Below are 15,237 nucleotides of genomic sequence, written 5' to 3' on the forward strand. Positions count from 1 at the left end.
AAAAAAGAAAAGATTCTAAAATCTAAAAAAAATAAATTAACCCCTCCCCCTTTTCCAAAAAAAAAAGGTTTTTTTTTCAGGAAAAATGTACAATTTCTGAGAGATCATACACTACAACACAAGTAATGGTCTGAAAAATAGAAAAAAGATTGTTTTTTGGCCCTTTTTTCTCTCCCTGATTCATATCATAAATACCTTGGGGCCAGCTGAAGGACACCTCTGGGTGCGGGAATTTCTCCCTGCATTGAAGACCTGTTGGTGACCTTCTGCTTTTTCTGTTCTATGGACGGATTGTTGTCTCTTTGACACATTCCCCATTTCTATTCTCAATTTTATTAACATCAATTTTATCAAAATTTATTATCATCAATTTTATCAAAATTTATTAACATCAATTTTATCAAAATCTGTCAAAACTGTGGCTTCAGGTGTTCATAATTATCTGTTCTGTTTTGAAATGAACAATTAACCAGATGCTCCGCAGGGCACAGCTTTATACGACTGCAGAGGTTGAACCCTGAACGGTTGGGGCAAGTATGGACACAACATTCAAGCTGGATTCAGCTCTAAATTTGGATTGTGATTAAATAGTTGATACAGCATAGGTTTCTGACACATAATAAATGTGGTCTAATGAACTTAAATTTTTTTTTGCCTTTGAGCAATTCACTATGCTGTTGAGTATTAATCCTCTCAAAAAAATGTTTGAAGAAATTTTCTTTTTATTTATGAAATCTGAAATGAACCCCCCCCCCCCCCCCCCCAAATTTTTTCACATCCCCCTTTCCCTTATTCCAAAACTGATCTCAATTCGAATTTCTAATGGAGTTTGCAACAGTAACTACTCATTTAAATACATCTTAAAATGTAAAAAAAGTGCTTGTTATCACTGAATGGTAAAGATTGCTTTAATTTATCAGTTGGTAGTAAAAATGAATATACATTGTATATTGTATAAAGCAATGATTTATGTTGATTCAACTACTATTCTGGACAAAGAAAGATAACTCCAATTGAAAATATGAAAATTTCTTGCTATTGCACAATATTGTGCAATTAGATATTTCTTGCTATTGCGCAATATTGTGCAATTGAAAATATTTGCTATGGCACAATACTGTGCAATTGAAGATTTCTTGCTATTGCGCAATACTGTGCAATTGAAAATTTCTTGCTATTGCACAATACTTAATATAATAATTTTGGATCCTGATTGGGACCAACTTGAAAACTAGGCCCATAATCAAAAAATCTAAGCACATGTTTAGATTCAGCATATCAAAGAAGCCCAAGAATTCAATTTTTGTTAAAATCAAACTTTGTTTAATTTTGGACCCTTTGGACTTTAATGTAGACCAATTTGAAAACGGGACCAAAAATTAAGAATCTACATACACAGTTAGATTTGGCATATCAAAGAACCCCAATTATTCAATTTTTGATTAAATCAAACAAAGTTTAATTTTGGACCCCGATTTGGACCAACTTGAAAACTGGGCCAATAATCAACAAGAATGTGTCCAAAGTACACGGATGCCCCATTCGCACTATCCTTTTCCATGTTCCATGGACCGTGAAATTAGGTAATTATCTAATTTGGCATTAAAATTAGAAAGATCATATCATAAGCAACAAGTGTACTAAGTTTCAAGTTGATTGGACTTCATCTTCATCAAAAACTACCTTGACCAAAAACTTTAACCTGAAACTCCCACTTTTATTTTCTATGTTCAGTGGACCGTGAAATTGGGGTCAAAAGTCTAATTTGGCTTAAAAATTAGAAAGATCATCTCACAAGCAACAAGTGTACTAAGTTTCAAGTTGATTGGACTTCAGCTTCATCAAAAACTACCTTGATCAAAAACTTTAACCTGGACAGACGAACGAAGCCACAGACCAGAAAACATAATGCCCCTCTACTATTGTAGGTCGGGCATAAAAATCTAAGTACATTTTTAGAATCAGCATATCAAAGAAACCCCAAGGATTCAATTATTGTTAAAACAAACTAAGTTTGGACCTTAATGTAGACCAATTTAAAAACGGGACCAAAAATTAAGAATCTACATACACAGTTAGATTCGGCATATCAAGGAACCCCAATTATTCAATTTTTGATGAAATCAAACAAAGTTTAATTTTGGACCCTTTGGGCCCCTTATTCCTAAACTGTTGGGACCAAAACTTCCAAAATCAATCCCAACCTTCCTTTTATGGTCATAAACCTTGTGTTTAAATTTCATAGATTTCTATTTACTTATACGAAAGTTATGGTGCGAAAACCAAGAAAAATGCTTATTTGGGCTCCTTTTTTGGCCCCTAATTCCTAAACTGTTCAGACCTCAACACCCAAAATCAATCCCAAATCTCCTTTTGTGGTCATAAACCTTGTGTTTAAATTTCATTTATTTCTATTTACTTATACTAAAGTTATTATGCAAAAACCAAGAATAATGCTTATTTGGGCCCTTTTTTGGCCCCTAATTCCTAAACTGTTGAAACCAAAACTCCCAAAATCAATCCCAACCTTCCTTTTTAGGTCATAAACCTTGTGTCAAAATTTCATAGATTTCTATTTACTTAAACTAAAGTTATAGTGCGAAAACCAAGAAAATGCTTATTTGGGCCCTTTTTGGCCCCTAATTCCTAAAATGTTTGGACCAAAACTTCCAAAATCAATCCCAACCTTCCTTTTGTGGTAATAAACCTTGTGTTAAAATTTTTATTCACATTTACTAAAGTTAGAGTGCGAAAACAAAAGTATTCGGACGACGACAACCACGCAGAAGACGACGCCAACATCATACCAATATATGACCAAAAATTTTCATTTTTTTTTCAATTTTTTGCGGTTGTATAAAAAGTATGCAAAGTGCTGAAAAACAATGAATTGAAGTAAAGACTTTTTTTAAATAGTATGAATCACTGTAAATTATATGATATAACTTTATGACAGTAGAAGTTCTTCTAGTATTAAGTGTGCCTATGATTGAGTTTTATCGTCCAATCAATTCAATGTTACCTGTGGTGAGCCTTCCAAAGACCTAAATATATCCATCAGCTTTACATAATTTTCAAACAGCAGTATAAGCTGAAATATTAAACTGTACAATCTTCGACATAAATCTAGTTTCTGAAATGAAAAAGAAAAGTTTATAGTCATAGGATACAAACAAAAAGTGTTCATATGAAATCACAAAGAAAGGAGACAGAAAGAAAAGGTAAGAACTAGTAATTGTTTAACATATGTCAAATGAAATCAACCATATGTAAATAAATATTAATACATCTGGGTTAATCTCTAGGCAAATTCTATAATTATTAGAAAACTCAGTTGATTTTATGAACCATACAAAACAGACAAAAAGTCAACTTTTATTTCATATTCAAATGCTTCAAAATTAACCAAAGTGTATAATATTTAAATGTTTATGTGCTCTAGCAAAAGGTCAATGTCTATTCTATGCAGCTCATATTCTGATATTCTTTCTAAGCCGCAACACCTAAATCTGTTTTTTTGTCACCACGGCATAAAAGGAGTTCCTATGGGAAATTGCATTGTCAATATTTACAGAAATGCAACCTATATGGTATCCTGTGTATAAGAGTTATATGGTATCCAGTGTATAAGTGTTATATGGTATCCAGTGTATAAGAGTTAATTGGTATCCTGCATATAAGAGTTATATGGTATCCTGCTTATAAGAGCTATATTGTATCCTGTGTATAAGAGTTATAAGGTATCCAGTGTATAAGAGTTATATGGTATCCTGTGTATAAGAGTTATATGGTATCCAGTGTATAAGAGTTATATGGTATCCTGCATATAAGAGTTATATGGTATCCTGCTTATAAGAGCTATATTGTATCCTGTGTATAAGAGTTATAAGGTATCCAGTGTATAAGAGTTATATGGTATCCTGTGTATAAGAGTTATATGGTATCCTGCTTATAAGAGCTATATTGTATCCTGTGTATAAGAGTTATAAGGTATCCAGTGTATAAGAGTTATATGGTATCCTGTGTATAAGAGTTATATGGTATCCTGTGTATAAGAGTTATATGGTATCCTGTGTATAAATAAAGGCAAAGTAGTATACCGCTGTTCAAATCTCATAAATCCATGGACAAAAAACAAAATCGGGGTAACAAACTAAAACCGAGGCAAACGCATTAACAACGACACAACACTAAAATGTAACACACACAGAAAAGGACCAAGCATCAGACAAAATCCCACGAGAATAACAAATATAACAGTTATATGATATCCTGTGTATAAGAGTTATATGGTATCCTTCATATAAGAGTTATATGGTATAAAGTATAAAGCACCCAAGACTTATACCCCCTGAAATGTAAAGCTGTCTTACAAACAATTTAGGTCTTCCAGCAAGATAATCAAAGCGTGAAAGCGCTGTAAAGGCAATTAGTTACAGGTTGTGTGTATTTCTAGTCCAGTTATATCATTATCTTCCATAGTACAGAGGTGGTTTGAAGTATTTAAGATTAAGAGTTCTCTTGTACCTAGTTCACCTATAGTCACCCATAGTCTACTGTTTCAGTATATTTTCTGTACCTCGCCATGAAATGCATTTTTAAGACATAAAAGAACTTTTCCTTATTAACATAAGTAGACTATTTTTAATAATTGATCATATACGCATATTCAATGACTCCCATCCTATGAAAAGTAGTTCACAAAGATTGACTAGTCATCGTACTGTGTGTACTGCAAGAACATCAAGTAACATAAATGGTAAATATACATAGTAACATGTCAACTCTTTTGATGACCATATTTTTTATAACTCCAAGCAAAATTATTTTTCAGTATAAACATGATAAAGTAATTTATTGGTATGAATGAAAGAGGAGTTTTTAATTAAGAAAACAATAACATCTGGTGGTCATTTATAATAGCTGTCTCATTAGTATTTTAACCACTTCCCGTATTTGCAATTAAGACAATCATGACAATAGAAGAAAATGATGCAACGCCAATCTAATATAAATTTATTTATATAAAAATAAAATTTAGTATACGACTCTTAACAAAATCCAAGAGCTGATAGCTCTTGAATAAAAGGTAACTTGAATTACCATAAAAGAAGCCCCACTAACACAAGCTGCTTTGTTCCATTATCATTATGATGTATTTTTTTTCTTCAAACAAGAATGTGTCGTAAGTACATGGATTTCCCATCCGTACAATCATTTTTTATGTTCAGTGGACTGTGAAAATTAGGTAAAATCTTTAATTTTGCAGTAAAATAAGAAAGATCATACCATAAGTAACACATGTGTACTAAGTTTCAAGTTGATTGGATTTCAACTTCATGAAAAACTACCTTGACCATAAACTTTAACCTGAAGCAGGACGGACGGACAGACCAGTAAAAATAATGCTCATAAATGGGACATAAAGATAGTAAGACTTGTTATATAGATACCCGCCAACTTTTGAAAGTTCCCATGTTTTTTTTTTAGTGCGCAACAACAATTTTAAACATTATAATTTTTAGCTAAGTATTTTGCACGATCTGGATTGTCTAGAAAAAGTGTCATATTTGTATAATGAACTTACATGCCTTTTTTTTAAGTCTGTTTGCATGATTCTAGTTATTAAATCGGTAGAAAAGATGAACATGTAGCCAGCAGACTAGGGTGTATTTATTTGTGTAAGAATATTAGATGCTTGTTCAAATTTCCAATTTTGAATTATGCACAAAGATGGACCTTTAAAAGGTTGGGAACAACACTCCAAATGAGGGGTAACCCTCATTGGAAGAACATTACAACCCACTATAAAAATGAGCACCTTTATATTCATATTATTTGATGAAACGTTTCCCCAAGAACTATGCATCTATTAAATATTAAATGGTCAAAAATTTAAACATGACAAAAGAATTTTGTGATGTTTCTAAACTTATATATATCTTCTTTATTAATTTGACCCCTTATTAAGACAAGTTGTTCCAAATATAATGAATTTTCCCACTTTTGAGTTAAAAATCTTTAAAACATTCTTTCTTTTTTTTCAACATTAAAATGACCCCTTGTTTTAGGCACAGTCCCTCATTTAAGGGACACCGCTCATAAGGGGGGGGGGGGGGGGGGGGGGGGCTGGAGGGGGCAACCTGTTTGTTGGTCTTTGTGAAGAAAAAAAATTAGTACATTGTCCTTTAAATGATTTAATAGCATACAAAAATATAATATGTTACAACAAGTTTTATGTCAATAAATTAGTGGAAAAAAATACTATTTATTATCTTTATGGTAGTACAGTCATGACAGCAGGCCAATCGGATACCCAAAATGTCAGCTAAAAATATCCGATTACCCGATATATTCAATTAGACGATGAATGTATATTTATTGAATATTCTACAATAATAAGTAGATCTATTGCTTAATATGTGAAAGGGATGGAGGATTGATGGAGTGATTTTTATCAGTTACATCACCACTATGTTTGCGTAAAAAATTATCAGCTGATTATGTAATGATTAAATTTGTTTGCACTTGCAGTTTTTAAATCCTATATTGATTAAAATAAATCAAATGTCCTGAAATATTTAAGTGAATTATTATCTTCCATCCATAGTTTGTCTTTACTTGTTTAGTATAAAACAAATAAATATCCATTTTTACATTTTCACACAGGTAAACTAATTTGGATATAAATAGATCAAAGCATGTCTGTGTAGAATCTCTAATCTAAAATCGTAATTGTTATAATTTTATTTCTTTAAATAATCAAATTTAAATTTATGAAATTAATCATGATTGATAAAATAGTATTGCATAAAGTTTACATTTTCGGAAGACTATTTATGTTTAGGTCATAGTTCTAGAGGCTTCTGCACAAATATGTAAACAAACCAATATGGCCGCCACACATGATTACCTTTGCACATGTCAAGGATTTGTATAGTAAGATTACTATACAAATCTGCACACGTGAACAAAATATTTCTGACAAAAGTCAGATTTCTCTTGTCAAAAGGGATTTATATTTATATTGCAATAAATTATTCAGAAGGAGGTAAATTCAGTTTAGATTATATTTCTTATTCTATGAGCATTTAGAGTTTAATCAAAATTCTCCCAACATCAACGTAAAGCGTACTGCTCTTGTCAACTGAGTCATATACACATACACACGTAGATTGACTGGTACCCAATCGTAATGCAGAGGCGGATTTAGGGGGGCCCAGGGGGCCCGGGTCCCCCCCCTTTATGGGGAAAAAATTGGTTGCTTATATAGGGAATCACTGAAGCGAGACTCTTAGGTCAGTCAGTGGGTCCCCACTTATGAAAATTTCTTGATCCGCCACTGTAATGTTACATATATATCAAATAGCTAATGCCCGGAACATAGCAACGGGAACCAGGATAATACGTAGACAACATCATAACTAATGAAATTGAAAACGCTTACGGTTTCTCGTTCATAAACCGAATTCCGCTTTGAATTATAGAAAATGCAATATTAATCATGTTCAGTCGACCTTTCATTGTTATATCAACGTTTGAACTGATTAAAAAATCTTTAGATGTCAGATAACACTCAAAATTGACCCGACCTCTTTCAACACGGAATACAAATAATGATAGTTTGTAATCAGGTTGACTGCTTAAAATGCAAAATACACATTAATAACAAGTTTTTTAAAATGAACAATACACACTGATTGTTTCTTTATTTCCCAATGTAAATGAAAGAAACAAAAACCATACCATACCATTAAAAGGAGAGGAGAAAATTGAACATTTCTGGATCTATTTCTGGCCAAATGACCCCCTACATAGATTTGTTGGACGTTGCGTATGAAAAGATGTACCTCATGACTTGAAAGTCGGGCCTTAAAGCACTGCCTTTAAAAATCAACACCTTAAATTGATGATGAAACCTTAAACAATTAAGTAGGGTTTGCTAGTTCATACTGAAATATCAGTTAAAGTAAACTGAACCTAACCATTCCCACATGGCTAACCCTATTTTAAACTAGGTTAGTTTTCATCATACATTTCTTATCAATTCTCCAGAATTCAAAATAATTCCAGATTTAAATATTTTCTTGTTTTAACTCATTTTACAAAAATGAATGTAAAACAATCATGACATACAACGATCCAAGACAAATGTTTTTAAATATGTTTTTACTGCTTTCTTTTTGGTTTATCTTCAACCTAAAGTAAACAACTGGAAAGATTTAATATGTGTAATGTATGCCCATCTGTTCTTCATTAGACACAGCTGTTGAAGATTTAATATGTGTAATGTATGCCCATCTGTTCTTCATTAGACACAGCTGTTAAAGATTTAATATGTGTAATGCAAGCTCACCTGTTCTTCATTAGACACAGCTGTTGAAGATTTAATATGTGTAATGCATGCTCACCTGTTCTTCATTAGACACAGCTGTTAAAGATTTAATATGTGTAATGCAAGCTCACCTGTTCTTCATTAGACACAGCTGTTGAAGATTTAATATGTGTAATGCATGCTCACCTGTTCTTCATTAGACACAGCTGTTAAAGATTTAATATGTGTAATGCATGCTCACCTGTTCTTCATTAGACACAGCTGTTAAAGATTTAATATGTGTTATGTATGCCCATCTGTTCTTCATTAGACACAGCTGTTAAAGATTTAATATGTGTAATGCAAGCACACCTGTTCTTCATTAGACACAGCTGTTGAAGATTTAATATGTGTAATGCATGCTCACCTGTTCTTCATTAGACACAGCTGTTAAAGATTTAATATGTGTAATGCATGCTCACCTGTTCTTCATTAGACACAGCTGTTGAAGATTTAATATGTGTAATGCATGCTCACCTGTTCTTCATGAGACACAGCTGTTAAACATTTACTATGTGTAATGCATGCTCACCTGTTCTTCATTAGACACAGCTGTTGAAAATTTTATATGTGTAATGAATGCCCACATGTTCTTCATTAGACACAGCTGTTAAAGATTTAATATGTGTAATGCATGCTCACCTGTTCTTCATTAGACACAGCTGTTAAAGATTTAATATGTGTTATGTATGCCCATCTGTTCTTCATTAGACACAGCTGTTAAAGATTTAATATGTGTAATGCAAGCTCACCTGTTCTTCATTAGACACAGCTGTTGAAGATTAAATATGTGTAATGCATGCTCACCTGTTCTTCATTAGACACAGCTGTTAAAGATTTAATATGTGTAATGCATGCTCACCTGTTCTTCATTAGACACAGCTGTTGAAGATTTAATATGTGTAATGCATGCTCACCTGTTCTTCATGAGACACAGCTGTTAAACATTTACTATGTGTAATGCATGCTCACCTGTTCTTCATTAGACACAGCTGTTGAAAATTTTATATGTGTAATGAATGCCCAAATGTTCTTCCTTAGACACAGCTGTTGAAGATTTAATATGTGTAATGCATGCTCACCTGTTCTTCATGAGACACAGCTGTTAAAGTTTTAATATGTGTAATGCAAGCTCACCTGTTTTTCATTAGACACAGCTGTTGAAGATTTAATATGTGTAATGCATGCTCACCTGTTCTTCATTAGACACAGCTGTTAAAGATTTAATATGTGTAATGCATGCTCACCTGTTCTTCATTAGACACAGCTGTTGAAGATTTAATATGTGTAATGCATGCTCACCTGTTCTTCATGAGACACAGCTGTTAAACATTTACTATGTGTAATGCATGCTCACCTGTTCTTCATTAGACACAGCTGTTGAAAATTTTATATGTGTAATGAATGCCCACATGTTCTTCCTTAGACACAGCTGTTGTAGATTTAATATGTGTAATGCATGCTCACCTGTTCTTCATGAGACACAGCTGTTAAAGTTTTTATATGTGTAATGCAAGCTCACCTGTTCTTCATTAGACACAGCTGTTGAAGATTTAATATGTGTAATGCATGCTAACCTGTTCTTCATGAGACACAGCTGTTAAAGTTTTAATATGTGTAATGCATGCTCATTAGACACAGCTGTTGAAGATTTAATATGTGTAATGCATGCTCACCTGTTATTCATTAGACACGGCTGTTCAAGTTTTAATATGTGTAATGAATGCCCACATGTTCTTCCTTGGACACAGCTGTTGAAGATTTAATATGTGTAATGCATGCTCACCTGTTCTTCATGAGACACAGCTGTTAAAGTTTTAATATGTGTAATGCAAGCTCACCTGTTCTTCATTAGACACAGCTGTTGAAGATTTAATATGTGTAATGCATGCTAACCTGTTCTTCATGAGACACAGCTGTTAAAGATTTAATATGTGTAATGCATGCTCACCTGTTCTTCATGAGACACAGCTGTTAAAGTTTTAATATGTGTAATGCATGCTCATTAGACACAGCTGTTGAAGATTTAATATGTGTAATGCATGCTCACCTGTTATTCATTAGACACAGCTGTTGAAGATTTAATATGTGTAATGCATGCTCACCTGTTCTTCCTTAGACACAGCTGTTGAAGATTAAATATGTGTAATACATGCTCACCTGTTATTCATTAGACACGGCTGTTCAAGTTTTAATATGTGTAATGAATGCCCACATGTTCTTCCTTGGACACAGCTGTTGAAGATTTAATATGTGTAATGCATGCTCACCTGTTCTTCATGAGACACAGCTGTTAAAGTTTTAATATGTGTAATGCAAGCTCACCCGTTCTTCATTAGACACAGCTGTTGAAGATTGAATATGTGTAATGCAAGCTCACCTGTTCTTCATTAGATACAGCTGTTAAAGTTTTAATATGTGTAATACATGCTCACCTGTTCTTCATTAGACACGGCTGTTGAAGATTTAATATGTGTAATACATGCTCACCTGTTCTTCATTAGACACGGCTGTTAAAGATTTAATATGTGTAATGCAAGCTCACCTGTTCTTCATTAGACACAGCTGTTGAAGATTTAATATGTGTAATGCATGCTCACCTGTTCTTCATTAGACACAGCTGTTAAAGATTTAATATGTGTAATGCAAGCTCACCTGTTCTTCATTAGACACAGCTGTTGAAGATTTAATATGTGTAATGCATGCTCACCTGTTCTTCATGAGACACAGCTGTTGAAGATTTAATATGTGTAATGCATGCTCACATGTTATTCATTAGACACGTCTGTTCAAGTTTTAATATGTGTAATGAATGCCTACATGTTCTTCCTTAAACACAGCTGTTGAAGATTTAATATGTGTAATGCAAGCTCACCTGTTCTTCATGAGACACAGATGTTAAAATTTTAATATGTGTAATGCAAGCTCACCTGTTCTTCATTAGACACAGCTGTTGAAGATTTAATATGTGTAATGCATGCTCACCTGTTATTCATTAGACACAGCTATTGAAGATTTAATATGTGTAATGAATGCCCACATGTTCTTCCTTATACACAGCTGTTGATGATTTAATATGTGTAATGCATGCTCACCTGTTCTTCATTAGACACAGCTGTTAAAGATTTAATATGTATAATACATGCTCACCTGTTCTTCATTAGACACAGCTGTTGAAGATTTAATATGTGTAATGCATGCTCACCTGTTATTCATTAGACACAGCTATTGAAGATTTATATGTGTAATGAATGCCCACATGTTCTTCCTTAGACACAGCTGTTGAAGATTTAATATGTGTAATACATGCTCACCTGCTCTTCATTAGACACGGCTGTTGAAGATTTAATATGTGTAATACATGCTCACCTGTTCTTCATTAGACACGGCTGTTAAAGATTTAATATGTGTAATACATGCTCACCTGTTCTTCATTAGACACGGCTGTTAAAGATTTAATATGTGTAATACATGCTCACCTGTTCTTCATTAGACACGGCTGTTGAAGATTTAATATGTGTAATACATGCTCACCTGTTCTTCATTAGACACGGCTGTTAAAGATTTAATATTTGTAATACATGCTCACCTGTTCTTCATTAGACAGGGCTGTTGAAGATTTAATATGTGTAATACATGCTCACCTGTTCTTCATTACAGGGCCGTAACTACATTGAGGCAAATGAGGCAAATGCCTCATGTAAAAAATAAAAAAAAATATAAAAAAATGAAATAAAAGGTTCTTTACATATCAAATTGTTTTCACGGAAAGTGTCTTCCAAGAAGCAAGTTCTCTTCACTCTCTGGTGTATCCCCTGGATGTTCTTCGTTATCCATGTTTCTATTTTCCTTTTAGTTTTCAGTTTTGATGGTCTATTGTTTGTACTTCTGTGTTCCGGGTTTGTCTTTTGTTCATTTATTGTCCTAATTTATGACTATAGTCTGAGCGTTGATTTTCATTTGTAAAGTCAGGTTTTGTAATGTTGCATGTCCACCGATGTCCAGAATTGTGCGAGAAATATATTTTAAGAACATGCGATGCTACTCAGTGGACACCAAAAAAAAATTGTCCTTTCTGCATGGATAATTAAAATTGTTATCAAAGAATACAAAACAGTTTGTTTTATTGTAAATAAAACTAGATAGCTGACATGGTTTGAATTAATGTAGGGTCACATATTTCCAGGTATCAATTATTTGAAGAAAAAAAACAAGGTATTGCCATATATGACCTTTTACATTGAAAGGTTAGACTTGCATTAAGTCGTGTTGAAACCCTTTAACAGATAATAAAGGAGTATGTGGACATAATCGCACACAAAGTCAATGCATAGAAAAAAATACAAATGATCAATGGTCAAAGTTTGTGTTCCTGCTCTTCATCTTGATAGTTGCCGGATGGTCTTCAAAAATACTTTTAAAGAATCATTAATACCGTAAAAGATCGTAAAACAAGGTGAAGATGGTCCCTAGTGTGGACTTAAGCAGTACAAGTACTTAAAGTATAATACTGCAATGTCACTATATTTAAATCAAGTCGTAAAAAAATCACCAAAGTCTAATCACAATACAAGACAAGAACAGACAGACAGATACGGTATTAACAATTATGAGAATTACGATTTTTGCTTTATCCTACATATCGGTCTTTTAATGTTGTCTCTAATACCTAAAAGTCTTAAATTACAACGAATCTTTGTTTTTGCTTTGGGACCTGATTGTCGAAAAAAATATCTAAAAATTAATTAAACCGTTTCAATGCAAGAAAGAGTCTGGGAAACGCTCAGAATGCAGGATTTTGCTTTATTTGTCTTAGAGCGGCCCCAGACCCCTCGCCATAAATTTTTCGCGGGCGAATATATTTTGCCTCACTATTAAAAGAGGCTAGTTACGGCCCTGCATTAGACACGGCTGTTAAAGATTTAATATGTGTAATGCAAGCTCACCTGTTCTTCATTAGATACAGCTGTTGAAGATTTAATATGTGTAATGCATGCTCACATGTTATTCATTAGACACAGCTGTTAAAGATTTAATATGTATAATACATGCTCACCTGTTCTTCATTAGACACAGCTGTTGAAGATTTAATATGTGTAATGCATGCTCACCTGTTCTTCATTAGACACAGCTGTTGAAGATTTAATATGTGTAATGCATGCTCACCTGTTATTCATTAGACACAGCTATTGAAGATTTAATATGTGTAATGAATGCCCACATGTTCTTCCTTATACACAGCTGTTGAAGATTTAATATGTGTAATGAATGCTCACCTGTTCTTCATTAGACACGGCTGTTGAAGATTTAATATGTGTAATACATGCTCACCTGTTCTTCATTAGACACGGCTGTTGAAGATTTAATATGTGTAATACATGCTCACCTGTTCTTCATTAGACACGGCTGTTAAAGATTTAATATGTGTAATGCATGCTCACCTGTTCTTCATTAGACACGGCTGTTGAAGATTTAATATGTGTAATACATGCTCACCTGTTCTTCATTAGACACAGCTATTGAAGATTTAATATGTGTAATACATGCTCACCTGTTCTTCATTAGACACAGCTGTTGAAGATTTAATATGTGTAATGCATGCTCACCTGTTCTTCATTAGACACGGCTGTTAAAGATTTAATATGTGTAATACATGCTCACCTGTTCTTCATTAGACACAGCTGTTGAAGATTTAATATGTGTAATACATGCTCACCTGTTCTTCATTAGACACAGCTGTTAAAGATTTAATATGTGTAATACATGCTCACCTGTTCTTCATAAGACACGGCTGTTGAAGATTTAATATGTGTAATGCATGCTCACCTGTTCTTCATTAGACACGGCTGTTGAAGATTTAATATGTGTAATACATGCCCACCTGTTCTTCATTAGACACACCTGTTGAAGTTTTAATATGTGTAATGCATGCTCATCTGTCCTTCATTAGAAACAGCTGTTGAAGATTTTTAAAATATGTGTAATGCATGCTCACCTGTTCTTCATTAGACACAGCTGTTGAAGTTCCACCATCACCTAAAGACTGTTGTTTTATTGTAGACTTTATCAATTCAAGGCTCTAAAATAAATTGTAGTCAATAATTGATTTTCAAATGTTTGAACTTGTTTCTGATCATATATAGCTCTCATTTATAACATGTTTTCAACATATGATAAACTGCACCAGATTAGCATGACATCATTATACTGGAGATGGAATTAAAGCTTTGCATGGCTAAAACAAAGTCTTCTTAACTCTAGCCTATGCTTGCAAAAATTTCACCCCTCTTGAACCCCATTAAATATATCAAAACATCTGCTAAAGAAGCACATTATCTGCATGCTGAAATGAACTATGAGGCTCTAATGAGCCTGTGTCACTCACCTTGGTCTATGTGCATATTAAACAAAGGACACAGATGGATTCATGACAAAATTGTGTTTTGGTGATGTAGATGTGTTTTTAGATATTACTTTTTTGAACACTTTTGCTGTTAACAATATATCTATCTATAATGCACTTTGCCCAGTACTTACAGAGAAAATCATTTTGTAAACATAACCAAAATTTACCAAAATTATAAAAATTGACTATAAAGGGCAATAACTCCTTAAGGGGTCAATTGACCATTTTGCTCATCATTACTTATTTGTAGGTATTACTTTGCTGTACATTATTGCTGCTTACAGTTTATCTCTATCTATAATAATATTCAAGCTAATAAACAAAAACGGCAAAATTTTCTTAAAATTACCAATTCAGGGGCAGCAACCCAACAACCCGTTGTCAGATTCATCTGAAAATTTCAGGGCAGATAGACCTTTACCTAATTATCAATTTTACCTCCACGTCAGATTTGCTC

General features: G+C 33.2%; 1 protein-coding gene across 13 annotated transcripts in view; it reads right to left on the bottom strand.

Annotated features, from left to right (window-relative positions):
- The window catches only part of LOC139486839 (protein furry-like), a 380,646-nt gene that overhangs the window by 21,719 nt on the left and 343,690 nt on the right, over window positions 1–15,237 (bottom strand). For all 13 annotated transcript variants that reach the window (XR_011655645.1, XR_011655644.1, XR_011655643.1 and 10 more), the window contains 2 exons: window positions 14,370–14,453; window positions 3,023–3,133 (listed from right to left, as the gene is read on the bottom strand). Coding sequence is in view for 10 of the 13 variants with exons in the window: in XM_071271853.1 (XP_071127954.1) it covers window positions 3,023–3,133; window positions 14,370–14,453 (195 nt within the window). In the remaining 3 variants the exon portion in view is untranslated. The remainder of the gene's footprint in view (window positions 1–3,022; window positions 3,134–14,369; window positions 14,454–15,237) is intronic.

Source organism: Mytilus edulis, chromosome 8 (assembly GCF_963676685.1).
Source record: "Mytilus edulis chromosome 8, xbMytEdul2.2, whole genome shotgun sequence".
Taxonomy (NCBI): domain Eukaryota; kingdom Metazoa; phylum Mollusca; class Bivalvia; order Mytilida; family Mytilidae; genus Mytilus; species Mytilus edulis.